This window comes from Protopterus annectens, chromosome 10.part0 (assembly GCF_019279795.1).
Source record: "Protopterus annectens isolate FY-2018-M chromosome 10.part0, PAN1.0, whole genome shotgun sequence".
Taxonomy (NCBI): Eukaryota; Metazoa; Chordata; order Ceratodontiformes; family Protopteridae; genus Protopterus; species Protopterus annectens.
Genome location: NC_056744.1, coordinates 348,973,267 through 348,992,063, shown reverse-complemented (window position 1 = coordinate 348,992,063; position 18,797 = coordinate 348,973,267). Strand labels below are relative to the sequence as shown.

General features: G+C 39.0%; 1 protein-coding gene across 1 annotated transcript in view; it reads right to left on the bottom strand.

Annotated features, from left to right (window-relative positions):
• Positions 1–17,380, bottom strand: part of MYOC (myocilin) — a 76,111-nt gene extending 58,731 nt beyond the window's left edge. The window contains exon 1 of the mRNA XM_044085252.1: positions 16,696–17,380. Within this exon, the coding sequence (XP_043941187.1) occupies positions 16,696–17,275 (580 nt within the window). The 5' untranslated portion in view covers positions 17,276–17,380. The remainder of the gene's footprint in view (positions 1–16,695) is intronic.
• Positions 17,381–18,797: the final 1,417 nt, after the last annotated feature.

The window sequence follows — 18,797 nt, the reverse complement described above, 5'->3', positions numbered from 1 at the left end:
CTGTGTTATAGCTGTGGTACTATGATGGGTTATGCTGTTAAGATGTGTCTGTGGTACTGTGATAGTACAGTGGCATTGTCTGGAGCTGTGTTGTAGCTGTGGTACTGTGATGGGTTATGCTATTAAGATGTGTCTGTGGTACTGTGATAGGACAGTGGCATTGTATGGATCTGTAGCTGTGGTACTGTCATGAGTTATGGTGTTAAGATGTGTCTGTGGTACTGTGATGGGGTTGTGGCATTGAACACTGTATGGTGCTGTGATGTGGCTGTAGCATTATGATTGGCTATAGTACTGTGATGTTGTGGTACTGTGATGAAGTTGTGATACAATATGTAGCAGTGGGATTGTGGTACTCCTATGGTACAGTTATGAGGCTGTGATGCTTTGAGATGCTTCTGGTGGTATGTGATGCTACAATGGTGCAGTTGAGAGCTTACATAGTTGACATGCTATGATGTGGCTGTGGTGCTATGATATGGCTGTGATACTATAATGTGGCTACTCTGCTATGATGATGTGGTATTATGATGTAGCTATGGTAATGTGATGTGACTAGTGCTATTATGTGTCTCTTGTGCTAAGATGTTTCTGTGATATTGAATGGAGCTACAAAGTGGCTGCATGCTGTGATATAGCTCTGGTGCTGTGTGGTAGTTTGGCGTGATTGTAGTGCTATGATGTGGGTGAGGTACTGTCATGTCACTGTGGTGCTGAAATCTGGTTGTGGTGCCATGTGGTACTATGATGTGGGTGTAGTGTATGGATTTGTTTGTGGTTTAGCTGCAAATTGTAGTATGTCTGTTGGGCTGTGATACACTTGTAGGGCTTTGAGGGGGCTGTGGAGCTGTGATAGGCCTGTGATAATGTGATGTGGCTTTGGGACAATGCATTGCTGTGACATTGGTGTGGTGCTATGATACGGCCATGGTGTTGTGTGGTGGTATGATATGCCTGTGGTCTTGTGTCGTGGTATGATTTGCTTGTGGTCTTGTGTGGCTGTGGTGTTGTGTTGCTGCAGATTGTAGTGTGTCTGTAGGGCTGTGATACACTTGCAGAGCTTTGAGGGGCTATGGAGCTGTGGGTCTGTGGTACTGTGATGTGGCTATGATACAATGCATTGCTGTAACACTGGTGTGATGCTATGATATGCTTGTGGTGTTGTGTGGTGGTATGATATGTCTGTGGTCTTTTGTGGTGGTATGATATGTCTGTGATCTTGAGTGGTAGTATGATATGCCTGTGGTGCTATGATATGGCTGTAGACTTGTGTAGTGGTATGATATAACTGTGGTCTTGTGTGGTGCTATGATATGCTGTGGTGTTGTGTGGTAGTAGTATACACCTGTGGTCTTGTGAGGTGGCATGATAAGCTTGTGGTCTTGTGCACAGCTACAATATGCCTGCAGTGTTCTTTGGTGGCATGATATGGCTGTGGCATTGTGTCATGGTATGATATGCCTGTGGCATTGTGCAGTGGTATGATATACCTGTGGAGAGGTGTGGTAGTATGATATGCCTGTAGTGGTGTGTGATGCTGTGACATAACTCTGGTGTTGAGGGTTGTTATGATATGCTTGTTGTGTGGTGGTATGACATGTCTGTGGTGTGTGGTGGTATGATTTGCCTGTGTTGTGGTGGCATTATATGTCTGTGGTGTTGCATGGTGGTATGATATGGCTGTGGTGTGTTGTGGTATGGTGGTATGATATGCCTGTGGTGTTGTGTGGTACTTTGACATACCTCTGGTGTTGTGTGCTGATATGCTATGCCTGCGGTGTGGTGATATGATATGTCTGTAGTGTTGTGTAGTGGTATGATATACCTGAGGTGTGGTGATATGATATATGTCTCTGGTGTTGTGTGGTGCTGTGATAGGCCTCTGGTATTGTGTGTTGCTATGATATGCCTGAGGTGTGGTGTGGTATGGTGGTATGATATGCCTGTGTTGTTGTGTAATGCTATGATATGCCAGTGGTGTGGAGTTGTGTGGTGCTATGATTTGCCTGTGATGTGGTGTGGTATGGTGGCATGATATGCCTGTGGTGTGATGTGGTATGGTGGTATGATATGCCTGTGGTGTTGTGTGGTGGTATGCTATACCCATGGTGTGGTGCTGTGATATGCCTCTAGTGTTGTGTGGTTCTATAATATGCCTGTAGTGTAGTGGTATGATATACCTGTGGTGTGGTGTGGTATGGTGGTATATGTCTGTGGTGTGGTATAATATGCCTGTGGTGTAGTGTGGTGATATGATATACATCTGGTGTTGTGTGGTGCTGTGATATGCCTTTGTTGTTGTGTAGTGCCATGATATGCTTGTGGGGTGGTGTGGTGTGATATGGTGCTATGATATGCATGTGGTGTAGTGTGGTGATATGATATGCCTGTGGTGTTGTGTGGTGGTATGATATGCCTGTGGTGTGGTATGGTAGTATGATATGCCTGTGGTGTAGTGTGGTGATATGATATGCCTGTGGTGTGGTGTGGTGCTGTGATATGCCTCTGGTGTTGTGTAGTGCTATGATATGCCTGTGGCATGGTGTGGTATGGTGCTATGATATGCCTGTGGTGTAGTGTGGTAATATGATATACCTCTGGTGTTGTGTGGTGATATGATATACCTCTGGTGTTGTGTGGTGCTGTGATATGCCTCTGGTGTTGTGTAGTGCTATGATATGCCTGTAGCGTGGTGTGGTATGGTGCTATGATATGCCTGTGGTGTAGTGTGGTGGTATGATATGCCTGTGGTGTGGTATAGTGGTATGGTATGCCTGTGGTGTGGTATGGTATGCCTGTGGTGTGGTGGTATGATTTGCCTGTGGTGTTGTGTGGTATGATATACCTGTGGTGTTGTGTGGTGGTATGATATGGCTGCAGCACTAAGATAATGCTATGCTGCTATGATGTGACTGTGATGCTGTGATATGAAAGTGGTGCAAGTGATGTGGCTCTGGTACCAAAATTTGGTTGTGATACTGTGGTATGTTTGCATCTGGTGGACCAGTGCTGGAGAAGATCTGAATATATAAAATGGTTGACAGAATGCAGAACAGTGATCTTCACAGATGCATTGCTTGCATATTTTCCAACTTATTTAGATCTGAATGTGTTTGTAGTCCTTTTTATGTGAGAAACCAATGGTGGTACATATACCAGGTCTATATTACGTTATCGAAAAGTAATTTAATCGAATGGCACTTTATATTGAAATGCCATTCATTGAGCTGCTTATAGTGAGATTGAGGTACAGTGAAGATCAGAAAATTTGCCCTTTCCTCACTGTAGTGTGATCTCAGAGTTGGTATATATAATTAGCAGGGGGTGTGGGGGGCATAGCCCCCACAAAAGCGAATTCAATAAACAGCATTTTCGATGTGAGTGCCGTTCGATTAAATTATGTTCGATTATGTAATATAGACCCCATTTACCAAATGCGGAAATATACCCAGGACATCTTGTCATTGGCAAGTTCCTTGTGATATTTTGACACCCACCTGAGGCATCTGCTTAATGTTTCAGCCAAAGGATGACACACAGTCAGTTTAGTAGCTCATCATCCTATACAAACCCATGTGTGGTACAGGGCAAGAACTCACAGCCTTTTGATTTTTTATCAGTAGTAAAAATAAGTGTGTAAGCCAAAGAGATGCTGCCATCGTTATTCTGACAGCATACTGCTAAAAACTGTTCAGTCTCATCGTATGTGGTTCTGATACCATACTGCTAAAACTGTTCAGTCTCATCGTATGTGGTTCTGATAGCATACTGCTAAAAACTGTTCAGTCTCATCGTATGTGGTTCTGATAGCATACTGCTAAAAACTGTTCAGTCTCATTGTATGTGGTTCTGATAGCATACTGCTAAAAACTGTTCAGTCTCATCGTATGTGGTTCTGATAGCATACTGCTAAAAACTGTTCAGTCTCATCGTATGTGGTTCTGATAGCATACTGCTAAAACTGTTCAGTCTCATTGTATGTGGTTCTGATAGCATACTGCTAAAATCTGTTCAGTCTCATCGTATGTGGTTCTGATAGCATACTGCTAAAATCTGTTCAGTCTCATCGTATGTGGTTCTGATAGCATACTGCTAAAAACTGTTCAGTCTCATCGTATGTGGTTCTGACAGCATACTGCTAAAACTGTTCAGTCTCATCGTATGTGGTTCTGATAGCATACTGCTAAAACTGTTCAGTCTCATCGTATGTGGTTCTGATAGCATACTGCTAAAACTGTTCAGTCTCATCGTATGTGGTTCTGATAGCATACTGCTAAAACTGTTCAGTCTCATTGTATGTGGTTCTGATAGCATACTGCTAAAACTGTTCAGTCTCATCGTATGTGGTTCTGATAGCATACTGCTAAAACTGTTCAGTCTCATCGTATGTGGTTCTGATAGCATACTGCTAAAACTGTTCAGTCTCATCGTATGTGGTTCTGATAGCATACTGCTAAAACTGTTCAGTCTCATTGTATGTGGTTCTGATAGCATACTGCTAAAAACTGTTCAGTCTCATCGTATGTGGTTCTGATAGCATACTGCTAAAAACTGTTCAGTCTCATCGTATGTGGTTCTGATACCATACTGCTAAAAACTGTTCAGTCTCATCGTATGTGGTTCTGATAGCATACTGCTAAAAACTGTTCAGTCTCATTGTATGTGGTTCTGATAGCATACTGCTAAAACTGTTCAGTCTCATCGTATGTGGTTCTGATAGCATACTGCTAAAAACTGTTCAGTCTCATCGTATGTGGTTCTGATAGCATACTGCTAAAAACTGTTCAGTCTCATCGTATGTGGTTCTGATAGCATACTGCTAAAACTGTTCAGTCTCATCGTATGTGGTTCTGATAGCATACTGCTAAAAACTGTTCAGTCTCATCGTATGTGGTTCTGATAGCATACTGCTAAAACTGTTCAGTCTCATCGTATGTGGTTCTGATAGCATACTGCTAAAACTGTTCAGTCTCATTGTATGTGGTTCTGATAGCATACTGCTAAAAACTGTTCAGTCTCATCGTATGTGGTTCTGATAGCATACTGCTAAAACTGTTCAGTCTCATCGTATGTGGTTCTGATAGCATACTGCTAAAACTGTTCAGTCTCATCGTATGTGGTTCTGATAGCATACTGCTAAAAACTGTTCAGTCTCATCGTATGTGGTTCTGATAGCATACTGCTAAAAACTGTTCAGTCTCATCGTATGTGGTTCTGATAGCATACTGCTAAAACTGTTCAGTCTCATCGTATGTGGTTCTGATAGCATACTGCTAAAACTGTTCAGTCTCATCGTATGTGGTTCTGATAGCATACTGCTAAAAACTGTTCAGTCTCATCGCATGTGGTTCTGATAGCATACTGCTAAAAACTGTTCAGTCTCATTGTATGTGGTTCTGATAGCATACTGCTAAAACTGTTCAGTCTCATCATATGTGGTTCTGATAGCATACTGCTAAAACTGTTCAGTCTCATCGTATGTGGTTCTGATAGCATACTGCTAAAACTGTTCAGTCTCATCGTATGTGGTTCTGATAGCATACTGCTAAAACTGTTCAGTCTCATCGTATGTGGTTCTGATAGCATACTGCTAAAAACTGTTCAGTCTCATCGTATGTGGTTCTGATAGCATACTGCTAAAACTGTTCAGTCTCATCGTATGTGGTTCTGATAGCATACTGCTAAAAACTGTTCAGTCTCATCGTATGTGGTTCTGATAGCATACTGCTAAAAACTATTCAGTCTCATCGTATGTGGTTCTGATAGCATACTGCTAAAAACTGTTCAGTCTCATTGTATGTGGTTCTGATAGCATACTGCTAAAACTGTTCAGTCTCATCGTATGTGGTTCTGATAGCATACTGCTAAAACTGTTCAGTCTCATCGTATGTGGTTCTGATAGCATACTGCTAAAAACTGTTCAGTGTCATCGTATGTGGTTCTGATAGCATACTGCTAAAACTGTTCAGTCTCATCGTATGTGGTTCTGATAGCATACTGCTAAAAACTGTTCAGTCTCATCGTATGTGGTTCTGATAGCATACTGCTAAAAACTGTTCAGTCTCATCGTATGTGGTTCTGATAGCATACTGCTAAAAACTGTTCAGTCTCATCGTATGTGGTTCTGACAGCATACTGCTAAAAACTGTTCAGTCTCATCGTATGTGGTTCTGATAGCATACTGCTAAAACTGTTCAGTCTCATCGTATGTGGTTCTGATAGCATACTGCTAAAAACTGTTCAGTCTCATCGTATGTGGTTCTGATAGCATACTGCTAAAAACTGTTCAGTCTCATCGTATGTGGTTCTGATAGCATACTGCTAAAACTGTTCAGTCTCATCGTATGTGGTTCTGATAGCATACTGCTAAAACTGTTCAGTCTCATCGTATGTGGTTCTGATAGCATACTGCTAAAAACTGTTCAGTCTCATCGTATGTGGTTCTGATAGCATACTGCTAAAACTGTTCAGTGTCATCGTGATGTGGTTCTGATAGCATACTGCTAAAACTGTTCAGTCTCATCGTATGTGGTTCTGATAGCATACTGCTAAAAACTGTTCAGTCTCATCGTATGTGGTTCTGATAGCATACTGCTAAAAACTGTTCAGTCTCATCGTATGTGGTTCTGATAGCATACTGCTAAAACTGTTCAGTCTCATCGTATGTGGTTCTGATAGCATACTGCTAAAAACTGTTCAGTCTCATCGTATGTGGTTCTGATAGCATACTGCTAAAACTGTTCAGTCTCATCGTATGTGGTTCTGATAGCATACTGCTAAAAACTGTTCAGTCTCATTGTATGTGGTTCTGATAGCATACTGCTAAAACTGTTCAGTCTCATCGTATGTGGTTCTGATAGCATACTGCTAAAAACTGTTCAGTCTCATCGTATGTGGTTCTGATAGCATACTGCTAAAAACTGTTCAGTGTCATCGTATGTGGTTCTGATAGCATACTGCTAAAAACTGTTCAGTCTCATCGTATGTGGTTCTGATAGCATACTGCTAAAAACTGTTCAGTCTCATCGTATGTGGTTCTGATAGCATACTGCTAAAACTGTTCAGTCTCATCGTATGTGGTTCTGATAGCATACTGCTAAAAACTGTTCAGTCTCATCGTATGTGGTTCTGACAGCATACTGCTAAAAACTGTTCAGTCTCATCGTATGTGGTTCTGATATCATACTGCTAAAAACTGTTCAGTCTCATCGTATGTGGTTCTGACAGCATACTGCTAAAAACTGTTCAGTCTCATCGTATGTGGTTCTGATAGCATACTGCTAAAAACTGTTCAGTCTCATCGTATGTGGTTCTGATAGCATACTGCTAAAAACTATTCAGTCTCATTGTATGTGGTTCTGATAGCATACTGCTAAAAACTGTTCAGTCTCATCGTATGTGGTTCTGATAGCATACTGCTAAAAACTGTTCAGTCTCATCGTATGTGGTTCTGATAGCATACTGCTAAAAACTGTTCAGTCTCATCGTATGTGGTTCTGATAGCATACTGCTAAAAACTGTTCAGTCTCATCGTATGTGGTTCTGATAGCATACTGCTAAAAACTGTTCAGTCTCATCGTATGTGGTTCTGATAGCATACTGCTAAAAACTGTTCAGTCTCATCGTATGTGGTTCTGATAGCATACTGCTAAAAACTGTTCAGTCTCATCGTATGTGGTTCTGATAGCATACTGCTAAAAACTGTTCAGTCTCATCGTATGTGGTTCTGACAGCATACTGCTAAAAACTGTTCAGTCTCATCGTATGTGGTTCTGATAGCATACTGCTAAAAACTGTTCAGTCTCATCGTATGTGGTTCTGATAGCATACTGCTAAAACTGTTCAGTCTCATCGTATGTGGTTCTGATAGCATACTGCTAAAAACTGTTCAGTCTCATCGTATGTGGTTCTGATACCATACTGCTAAAAACTGTTCAGTCTAATTGTATGTGGTTCTGATAGCATACTGCTAAAAACTGTTCAGTCTCATCGTATGTGGTTCTGATAGCATACTGCTAAAAACTGTTCAGTCTCATCGTATGTGGTTCTGATAGCATACTGCTAAAAACTGTTCAGTCTCATCGTATGTGGTTCTGATACCATACTGCTAAAAACTGTTCAGTCTAATTGTATGTGGTGCATTGTGTCTTTTGAAAAGTAGCTAACTGCCTTAAAACATGGAAAGGTTCAGAATGTTATCTAATTTAATGGTAAAAAGTCCAAATTCATTCCTATGGGGATTTTTTTGTTTTGCAGTATACACACACACACACACACACACACACACCTCTTTCTAGGGTTTAGCTCAGAATGCCAAACATTTTAATCTTAAAGCTCTGAATACTGACAAAGCGTATAAAAGTTCAAAAAGGTTAACATTTCTTAGGTTAAAGAACTTCCTGAATTGACATTGAGAGACAGAGTCAGAAAAATATCTGTGATTTCAAGTACAATTTCATGCATTAGTTGAACACAAGACAAACTGTGACATGAGTTCACATTTAAACTAGAAAATAAATGTTAGGAGTAGCGTTTCACTCCATGGTCATCTTCAGAAACAACCTGACTTACAAAAATAAATAAAAAGCTGCTGTCATTGCCAGTAACTCTTTATTTTCTATATCAGATTATTTTGAACATGCCCAAAGGTTACAATACCAGTTTTAACACTTACTCTGTCTTTCCCGATCACACGTTCATGATTCACCTGTGAGTCTCTGACATTCTACTCAACAAGGTCACAACATGCCAAGCTTGGTTCAGTGGAAACTCAGCACAGTGAAAACTTTCAAGCGAATAGTTTTTGAAAGGATGAAGCTTGTCCCCAATCTCTTTCACATAGTGACCAAGCCTACAGCTGAATGTGTATATGTGAACTCTGTGACTGCAAAAAGTCAGAAAAAGGGGGAATTCAAAAAATAATCAAAGGAATCACTGCCAAGCTGCAGTTAGAAACTGCCCTGGCAGTCATTTCCTATGGAAAAGAAAGACTGGGTAATTCAATGCTCAGGGGATAGACTGGACTACTTGGGAACCCCATCCACTTTACACTTGATGAGGTGTAGAAAGGCCTGTTTACAGCCTTGTTTTGAGATTTCATACTGAAGCACACATTCTTTGTTAATTAATGATTTACATCTTCATTATGGTTTGAATGCACAGCAAATATCTGATAAGGTAGGAGTGATAGCTTGTCACCATTTAAATGTAACATGTAATAAATATGAGACTATGTAACAGGTATGGTGATATAGCAAAAATGTTTTTTTTTTGTCTACAGAAATCTACTGATATTAGTTACAAAGTAACTATTAATGAGGAAGGCATAGCGGAGGAAGTCTCCTTTCCTGAACAATTTGGCTCAGGGTACTAAGTTTATTAGTGCAGGGAGACAAACCCTATAACTTCTGTGACTTACATATTCTATCTGCAAAGTCACACATTCTTGCACGAAAGGAAATAGCTGGCTTTGTTGCATAACTAAATATTTTGTTTTTCCCGTGGTTATGTGGTCTGTGGATTAAAAATATGTTGTCGTAGCAATCTAGGAATGCATCTCCCTCCATATGAGATTGTAGGGATATCTTGCCTCAGCAAAACCATCATTTAATTTAATACTGATTTATGTTCTATGCTCATTGTGCACTTTCGTACTTATTTATATGTCATTATTTACTGTTGTTGTTTTTCTGTATTATTTTAAAGACTCTAAAATTATTGTTCATGAAATGTTTTGTAATACTTTGAAACTTTTCTCACCAGGCCTCCACGGAAAATGGACTCCTATCCAGTCGGGCATTCCTGGTAATGAAAATGTCCATAAATAAATAAATCCATTCATTTCAGTATTTTCTCAGTATTTTATTTTTGGCTTTTTGAGTTTTTTAATATCCTGTTTGGATCTTTTTGGCTTTTTGAATTTTTTAAGATCCTGTCTGGATCTGAAAAGAATTTATGCCTGATGTGGAATGCTTTACCAGCTCGCCTGAAAAGAGACCATGTGTTTCCACATAAAGCATGTGCTACAAACAAAGCATGCAGGTCTTTGCCTGATTCCATAATGTATTTCTGTCTCGCTACCCAGAATTTCAGGGTAAGTTAAATTGGCATAGCATGCGAATTTATACGTTTCTTCATATGGATAACCCATTGATATCAGTGGGTAGTCGAGGCATTGCAGCGAATTCCCCCTGTATGTTAGTACTAGAACTGCCAGCAATACAAGGATATCCATCTGCATGCAGTGCTAAGGAAGATGCACAAAGACACAACATTGATGAATAATACAGTGTCAATCTAACTGCCAAGTGTGTGGAAACATCTTGTTGAAATCACTTTGGATGAACCTCAGACTAAGTTTTTTTTTTTTATCATCCGCAAACATAAATATACCTACGCTGAGGTCATACATCAGTGGGGAAAAGTGAATCATGTACTATCAATGAAAATGTTTTGGCTTAAAATTCAGTAGCTCCACAGCTGGAAGATCACAAGTTTGTGTTTTTTTCCCACACTAGGTGGTTGGATTCATTTTTTTTTTTTTTGTTGGGGTGGATTTAGCATAATGGCTAAGGTCTTCATCTCATAGACATAAGGTACAGGATTTGGTTATGACCTCATATTATTGGTTAAGCTTAAAATGGCACTTCAGGAAAAATTAATTTGCTATCCATAATCTGCCTATAAATGTCTTTGCAGATTTGCCATTTGAATAACCTGTTGTTGATCAAATGACAGATTACCAAAGGGAGCTATGCTGACTTGTTGTTGGTCTTTTGGCTTTTCCCAGTTAGGGGTCGCCACAGTGGAACTCCGGTCCGCTAATGATTTGCAGTAGATTTTCACGAATGCCGAGGTGCCAGCTTGACGTTCAACCTTCAACGAAGACACGCCCATTTACGCATGTCTTTCAAACGCCCACCCAACCACGGGGAGGACATGCAGACTCCACACAGAAGGTACTCCCCGCACTCCAGCCGAGAATCCTACTTAACAAAAATCCTGCACGCAACTCTACTTTTGTGGTGTACACTCCCTCTGTGTGTCAACAGTGGTACTGCAGGCTTTACAGGATTTTTTTTTTTTTTTTTTTCCTGTAATGCTAGTACTGTGATTGACATACAAAAGGAGCACACCACAATGGCAATGTTGCATGTAGGACTCCTGACCCACACAAGCATGCATGAGCAGTAAGTCATATCACAACAGTGGTGTCCCCTATAAAACTGGCACAACTTAAAAAATGTATTAAATATCATGCAGCGTTTGCACACTAAGCAACCCACACACAACATATCACCTGTGTAATCCCAGCCTTTATCACATGCGTAATCCCAGCCTTAGTGCTGTAGACTACAAAAGCTTTTTCTCTGTAAAGCCTGAAGTACTAATGCTGGCATAGAGATACAACTATGAGGTTGGCCTTCTTTACATGAATTCATGTGTAGCCATTGAAGGTAATTTTAGCGAAATAAAAAAAAATGAAAACTTTGCTAAAACCACCTTTGATGAACAACTCAGCAATTTTATTTTTACAGGGGGGCAAGCACCCCTACATGCCTGAAGTGAGAAGACCCTCCCACATTCCCCCAAGTTATATATCAAATCATGAGGTAGCAGAATAGTGGAGAAAAAAAGCAAACTCCACGATGTGCTCCCTCTTTGGAATATGCTGTCAGCAGTATATTTTGATTGGCATATTTTGGACTATACCATAGAGGTAATGTGATTTAACATAGAATTCTTCTGAATCTCATACCATTACATGTAATGTATAAAATATACTTTATATGGAACAGTGTTACGTTAGCATACTCTGTCCCCCCCTGATTTTTATAATTTTGGGGGATGGGGTACAGTGCAGTACTCTGAATGGTATTACATTACAATAGCAGCCTTCTGCCATTTTGCCCTGAATGTTTCAGAATCTGTCTCAATGCTGTTTTTGGTACTTCAGCTTTACTCGCCGATTCAACTTTGTCATTCTGAATTAAACGCTTAATTTTGGAAGTTTTCAATATTTTATGTGATAACTGAAGTGCATGAGTAAATGGCATTGTGCAGCTTAACAGCTCCATGTTTCAATGTCTGTCTTGGCTTGTACACATAATGACATCATATGTTACCATGCTTTAGCTGTGCGACTCTTGGGTATAAGAGCAGTGTATCTGTATAAATCCTAGCCATCGTCTTTGTGAAAAGGCTGAGAAGTGCACTGTTTTAACTACATTCAGGTAAAAAACATTCTAATGATATAGTGAACACCAGAATGACATTCATTCAAAGAGGGAATATCTGTTCTTGAGTGGGTGTTGGGGTGTATGGGTGCATAGGTGTGTGAGTACAGTGCAGGATACGGAAAAAAGAGGATACTTTGGGACAGTCATTGTTTGTGAAGTAAAACAGTGTGCTTTTAAACTAATCTTTTTTTGAAAATGACTTTGGTAGCTAAGTTAAAAGGATGCTGATTTTAAAGAAAGGGTCCTAGTTTAGATAATACTTCTCATAAACCTTTCAAGAAAATCCTTTGCCAAGTTAAAGTAGTTCAGTATTGCTAGCTCAGTGTATGCAAGGAGTTGGGCCAAAGTAAAGGTTCCTTCTAATAGCAATGGGCAGGTACTTTTTTTAGTAGTAATGGACATCTGTTAAAGAAATTATGAAGAAGTGATGCCATTAAGAAAGTAGCTTTGCTTGACAAAGGCACAATAACACTCCCAATGACTTGATAAAGAAATGAATCTGTAGATTTTATTCAGACAAATCTACAGTAGGGGATGTTACAGGAACAATTGAAGAGGACAAGTAGGAACTGTCATGCTCTCTGGTGAGGGGAGACTTGTGTTTAGTTGCAGTAAAGGCTACTCCTTGGAGAACAGACGTTCGGCTAAAGAGGTTTCTTTGCTGTAATCACAGCACCTTAAACCAGTAGTTTTGAGATGCACACTTTCTTCTTGGCATCGTGCTTCTAGTACCCAAAGAGGGAAGGGAAACAGCTCAGAGATTAACCAGGTAACAGCTGCCCTGCTGCTGTTAGTACCTGCTCTACAACACCAGGAGGGATCCAATACATCTCTATAAATTGTAATCGCCATCACAAAGTATGGACCCCATCAGTTGTGGGGAAGTCAGAGTCCGAGATTTCCACGTCAATATGCAATAGGGAAACATAACATATGGCAGGACCTAGGTGGCACTGTGCTGTTAAGCTGATTGAAAGAAAAGCCAGTCTATGGAAAAAGAGGGCGAAACACAATTAAACACATTGAGAATATACCAAGAACACAGGCAGGTCCAAAAGCACAGTTGTTACTGCTACTACATTTCAGGTCCTCAGCACAGAGTTTGATCCTGGCATTTGTGTACCGTCTGTGTGTGTGTGTGTGTGTAAATATATATATATATATATATATATATATATATATATATATATATGTGTGTGTGTATGTTTTATATATATATATATATATATATTATATTTATATATATATATATAGATATATACACACACACACACACACACACACACACACACACACACACATATATATAAATATAATATATATATATATATATACATACATACATACATACACATATACACTTATTTATTTATTTTTATCTCCTTATCCCTGTAGCTTTCCTCTCAAAGATTAGCTACTTAGGTTGATAGAATACTTTTACAACTGCCCTGTATACATATTGTAGATTTTTTTTGTCCTCTGTAAAACAACCTTTGGCTTATTTGGCTTTATCTGATACTGAGATACATAATTTAAAAACGACAAACGTAATGGTTCAGTGTATTCCAGACTGGATGAAAACAGTGGAAAACTAGTACTTTACTGCACAGTGAAGGGACATTTGAAGTGATGCATTAAAGCATGCACGGAATGGCATTGCATCGGAATTTGCAGTATATAATGCAAGCACTAGAGGGCCTCAGTACATTTATTAAATAGAATTATTTAGCCTCTTTCTTACATTTATTTATCACAAAAAGGGGCATTGCTCATTCCACCCTTTACAAAATTTTTTCTTCTAGTCAGAAAATTCTGTTTTTAGCCCATTTCAGATATTGGGTTTTACAACATTTGGCGCTAAAAGTAATATATGGTTAATTTATTTAATACTGGTGTTTCCGAAGATTTAAAATATAAACAAACTCATTTGTAATACAGCCAACACAATGTTGTTTGCACAATAAAATTACTTTTCTTCATATGCCAGTAACCTAATAATACATTGTTGTCCTATCATTCTGTTAAATAGACCAGTAGGAGAGCAGTTCCATAAAAATCAGATGTAATTTGCACATGCCTTCAGGTAGAGAACTGTTACTGCTGGCAGATAAAGCTAAAATAAGAAAGACTTCTAGTAGGTGACATAGCCCTGATGTATGTTTCAGAACAGGAATACTAACATAAGGTATGCATACCTGAATTCTCATCTCTGAATATCCTGAGATACTGCACATTACTGTTTGCTTTCAGAGTTAACTCTATGAAAATGTTTTTTCTCTCTATTTAACTTTCACAAAATGCTCTAGTCACCTCTTGTAATTGAGTATTCAAAACTAATAGGAGAAAAAGTAACTTTTTACCAAAAACAAGAATATTTAAGATCATTAAACTATTTCAGCTGGATTAAGGATTTTTTTTTTTTACAATACATAGTCATACCTGTCAGCCTCTTATTCTGGACTACGCCAAAATAATGGGGGGTGGGGTGGGGTGAAGGCCCAAAATCAGAGACAGATTTTAAATATTGCTCGTACACACTTTGAATGTTGTTAGAATAACAGGTTTTGCTTGAACTTTCATTTTCTGAAGGATATGAAGTTTGAAACTCAAATATTTGCCATTATTTGGTGACTTCAGTCCTCAAGGATTTGCAAGATAACCACAAATTTTATAAGGAACAGTTCAAAATCTGAAGGAAAAATCGGGCATTCTTCATATATCTGGACAGTTCAGAGGTATATGTATACTTAACATTTAGTATGAATGCAAAGAAATTAACCATAATAAGGCATTCTTTAAACATATATAGTGTAGGGGTAAGCCTGTGTATGAAACCCTTACTAAGTGATGTGAGACAAGAACTACAGTAATGTGAACTCTACTATCCATTATCCACAATTATTTTGCTGTCTTTTGTTGGTAAATGGATCAGTTGCACAAGTATTAACTCTAAATCATATCTGCATTTTTGCTTTGCTGGAATTATTAGGCACTTTCCTAATGCTTGCTGAAATGTAAATAAATATGATGAAAGTACTGGCAGCTGTCGATGTGCCAAACTTAACTTTATGACCCCTTCCTTACTGTAGTTACCATCCCTTGTTTTCATTTACTACTACTTGTGACTTCCAGAGGTCTTGTTTGACTTGCCTCAGAACATTCTCAGTTGGATGGGCACCTTTCCACTTTGTTTGCGCCACACATAATGTGCATGTCTGTCTCTTTGAAAATCTGCAGCAATGTTCCTGACCTTAGGACAGACACCTGCTAATTGTACTGTGCAAATATACCCACAGCTGTCTATTCCTAGGCTGGCGGTGCCTTCCTCATTTATGCCTGTCTTTGGACAGCATCAGGTATATGGTGCAGGCTGCAGTTTGTGTTTAAAATGCTTCACTTTTAAAAGTATGATTTAATAACTTCCTCATGGCAAACAAAAAGCCCTAACTATAAGAATGCACTAAAAACGATGACAATGGAGAACAATTTCAGTCTTGCAAACACGGCTCTAGTGTTCCCATCCAAACCTGGGAGAAAATCAAAAAAACTGACAAGCATGTAAAATGTTAATCTGAATTGTACAGAAGCGATTCAACTGTCACTTAAACTTGGCACTAATTAATAGCAATTCAGTACAGCATCAGATTCATTTGGTGCCTGTTAATACTTAAACATCAGTCCCTGTCATCTTTTTACTTTACTTGGCCAACAAACAAAAAAATCCCTAGTTATAGTCGTGTTAAAGAGCACAGGGCATTCATGTCAGATGATAACATTAGCTAATCTTACTGTTACTAGAAATAACATGCAATCCTTCACTGAAACAACATCTTACTGTATGCCCCAGGGATATTCTGAAATGAAATCTGTCGTTTCACTTAATTCTCTTTTTGAGTGCATAACCACTATAGAAACAGCAGTGTAAAGCTGCCAAAGTCTGTGCATTCTATCCAGGTACAATTTAAAACACTATTCAGAACTTCAGACAAAGCTCTGAGCACTGAAGGTGTCATAGTTGGATCACAGTGTAAGTTGTAAAAAATAAAGAAATAAAACAACTTGAGATGCAATACTAGCAGCATAAAAAAATGGTATAATATAAACAGTTGTCTGCCTTGCAATTTCCATGCCCTTACACTTAACTGTTTTGGTAATCATATATATAAAATTCTGGGTGCATGTGATCTTTATATGTAGTCTGACATGGGAGTAAGCTTGCCACGCTGTTTATGGTTGTGCTTTTTAACATTAATCTTCACACTAGTGACTTTAGTTCTATACCCATCTGCAACAGTAACCCTGCATATAAGGGTAATAAAAGTCTCATTTCTGAAAGAAGCCCTGCGTAACTGTTGCTAGATGAAAACATAAACGTGATTTTCTTTAAATGTAAAAAAAATGTGTTCTCAAAGAGAAGACAGTGAAGGCAGGCTCTTGTTAGATAATTTTGCCTTACCATCTCTAGAGGTGGGCTGAGAATTCTGCACTGGGGTTTCCCTCATTTGAGGGCACTGGTTGGCCCGTAATCGAATGATTTCCTGATTGCTGCCCTCCAGTCTTCTTGTCAAGTTTTCCTTTTCTCGTTGTAACCTCTGTTTCTCTTCTTCCAGGGCTGATTTCTCAGCCATCAGTTCAGTGTATGCTACCTCCAGGTTGTTTACCTGTGCCTCATACTGGGTTTTTTCTCTTTTTAGATTAACAATTTGGTTTTGGAGGTCCACAACAGAAGGTGCTCCAGGAGCCAATGACCCAGTAGAAGGAAGCCCACCTTGCAGTCGGGTCATAAGGCTTTCTAATAGTGCAAGGCGGGTTTTGATGGTGCTCACTTCAGATTTATATGCAAGGTTATCCCTCTGGAGTTCTTGTATGGCGGGCATGGACTGTCTTGGTTCTGGACAGCTCGATTCGGTTGGACTTGGGACCGTAAATGAGTAGGTACATCTACCACTTCTGTCATCAGCCCTTCGGAAGGTTGCTGTGCTTCCCATTGTCCCGCATATGAGGGAAATGAAGACCAGAATGTAACTCAGACACATAGTAGCCACAAGGTCAGTGTCCCTTATGTTCTGGACAAACGTATTTCTATTTAAAGCTAATCCTGGTGATTTAATTCTTCAGGGATCTCTCTTGCTCTCTCGCTCTGCTTCTGTCTGTCTCTTTGCTTGCAAGGTTTTATTTATGTAGTTGAAGAGATGGTGGGTGGGGTCAGTTTTTCATGAGGGGGGCATAAAGTAACCTGAACGTTTTGCAGGCTTCTGTTTTGAATTCCTTAAAGCCACAGCAAGCTTGTCTTTTCACATAATGAGGAAACCCAGGTAGGGAAAAATGACCAAATGTTTGCACATTCAGTAATATTTGTACCTGCTTCTTTTTCACAGGTACCTTTATTTATTTATTTTTTTGTAATCTTAAAGAATGCTTTCAGGCAAAGCCAGGCCTTTTACAAGTATTTTTATCCGATGGCAGTCTGTATTTTGATATTCTGGATATATTCTCTTACACTTTACTGTCATCATCAGGAACAGTTTATAAAGGAGACATGACACCCATAGCAGAACTAATTCTACTGATTGGGGCTCTTACACATGCAAAAACATTTAAAGAGTTTAGCTCATGCAGAACTGGTAACAATGACAATATTAAACAAATTGCCTCCAGCTGGAAGATAATTTTCTCCAAAGGTTATTTGATGGTTTAGTATGCAATATATTTACCGATGGTCAAGTAATCCAAGTATACAGAATGGTAAAATCAGTCACAGAAATAGGGGTGCTGGGAGTAGTGGCTGTAGTCCATATCACCCTATTCCTGCCTCTTGGGCACATTCTGTGGTAACAAAATAAAACAGGAATGAACATGTAACACATAACTGGTGTGGGCAGATTGTTGTAGATACATGTGCAAGGTTTACATTAAAGTAACATGACTGAAGATGAAACTGCTAAAACACATACAATAAACTGCCAAATATACAGCACCTAGCATTGTCAAATGTATTACTGTTGAACTAATGATGCATTCTAACAACGATATACTATATAATACTTTCTAAACATTCAAGAATGTTATGCCACTTTGTATAAACTGTATTGGCCAGCATGCTGTTGTTGGGTACAAGTGAAAAACTTATCCTATTCAACAGACGTTTTATGGAATCTGTTCACACAGCTATATAGTTTAGCTTAATATTTTATATTGTAATGTAGATTTTTAATTTCATGCCTACATAAATAATGTCTTTCATCAACTGAAATATGTGTGCTTGTGATCACCCCATTACCCCAGTTAAACAAAGAAATAAATAAAAGTGAAATGAAAACTCAAGTCCACGTTGCTATTTCTGAGGAAAAAAACATATATACTAACATATATGTTTGGCAGCTAGTGCAGATGATTAAATCTATGAGCAGTTAATGAGCTGCTACTTGTGACCCAGGGTTCAATTCCTTCAGCCTCCATTTGCCTACTTTGTGACCATGAAGAATTCACTTCATCAAACAGTGCCTTTTGGAAACTGGTTTAGGTTCCTAAATGGTCTCCTGGATTGCACTCCAATGA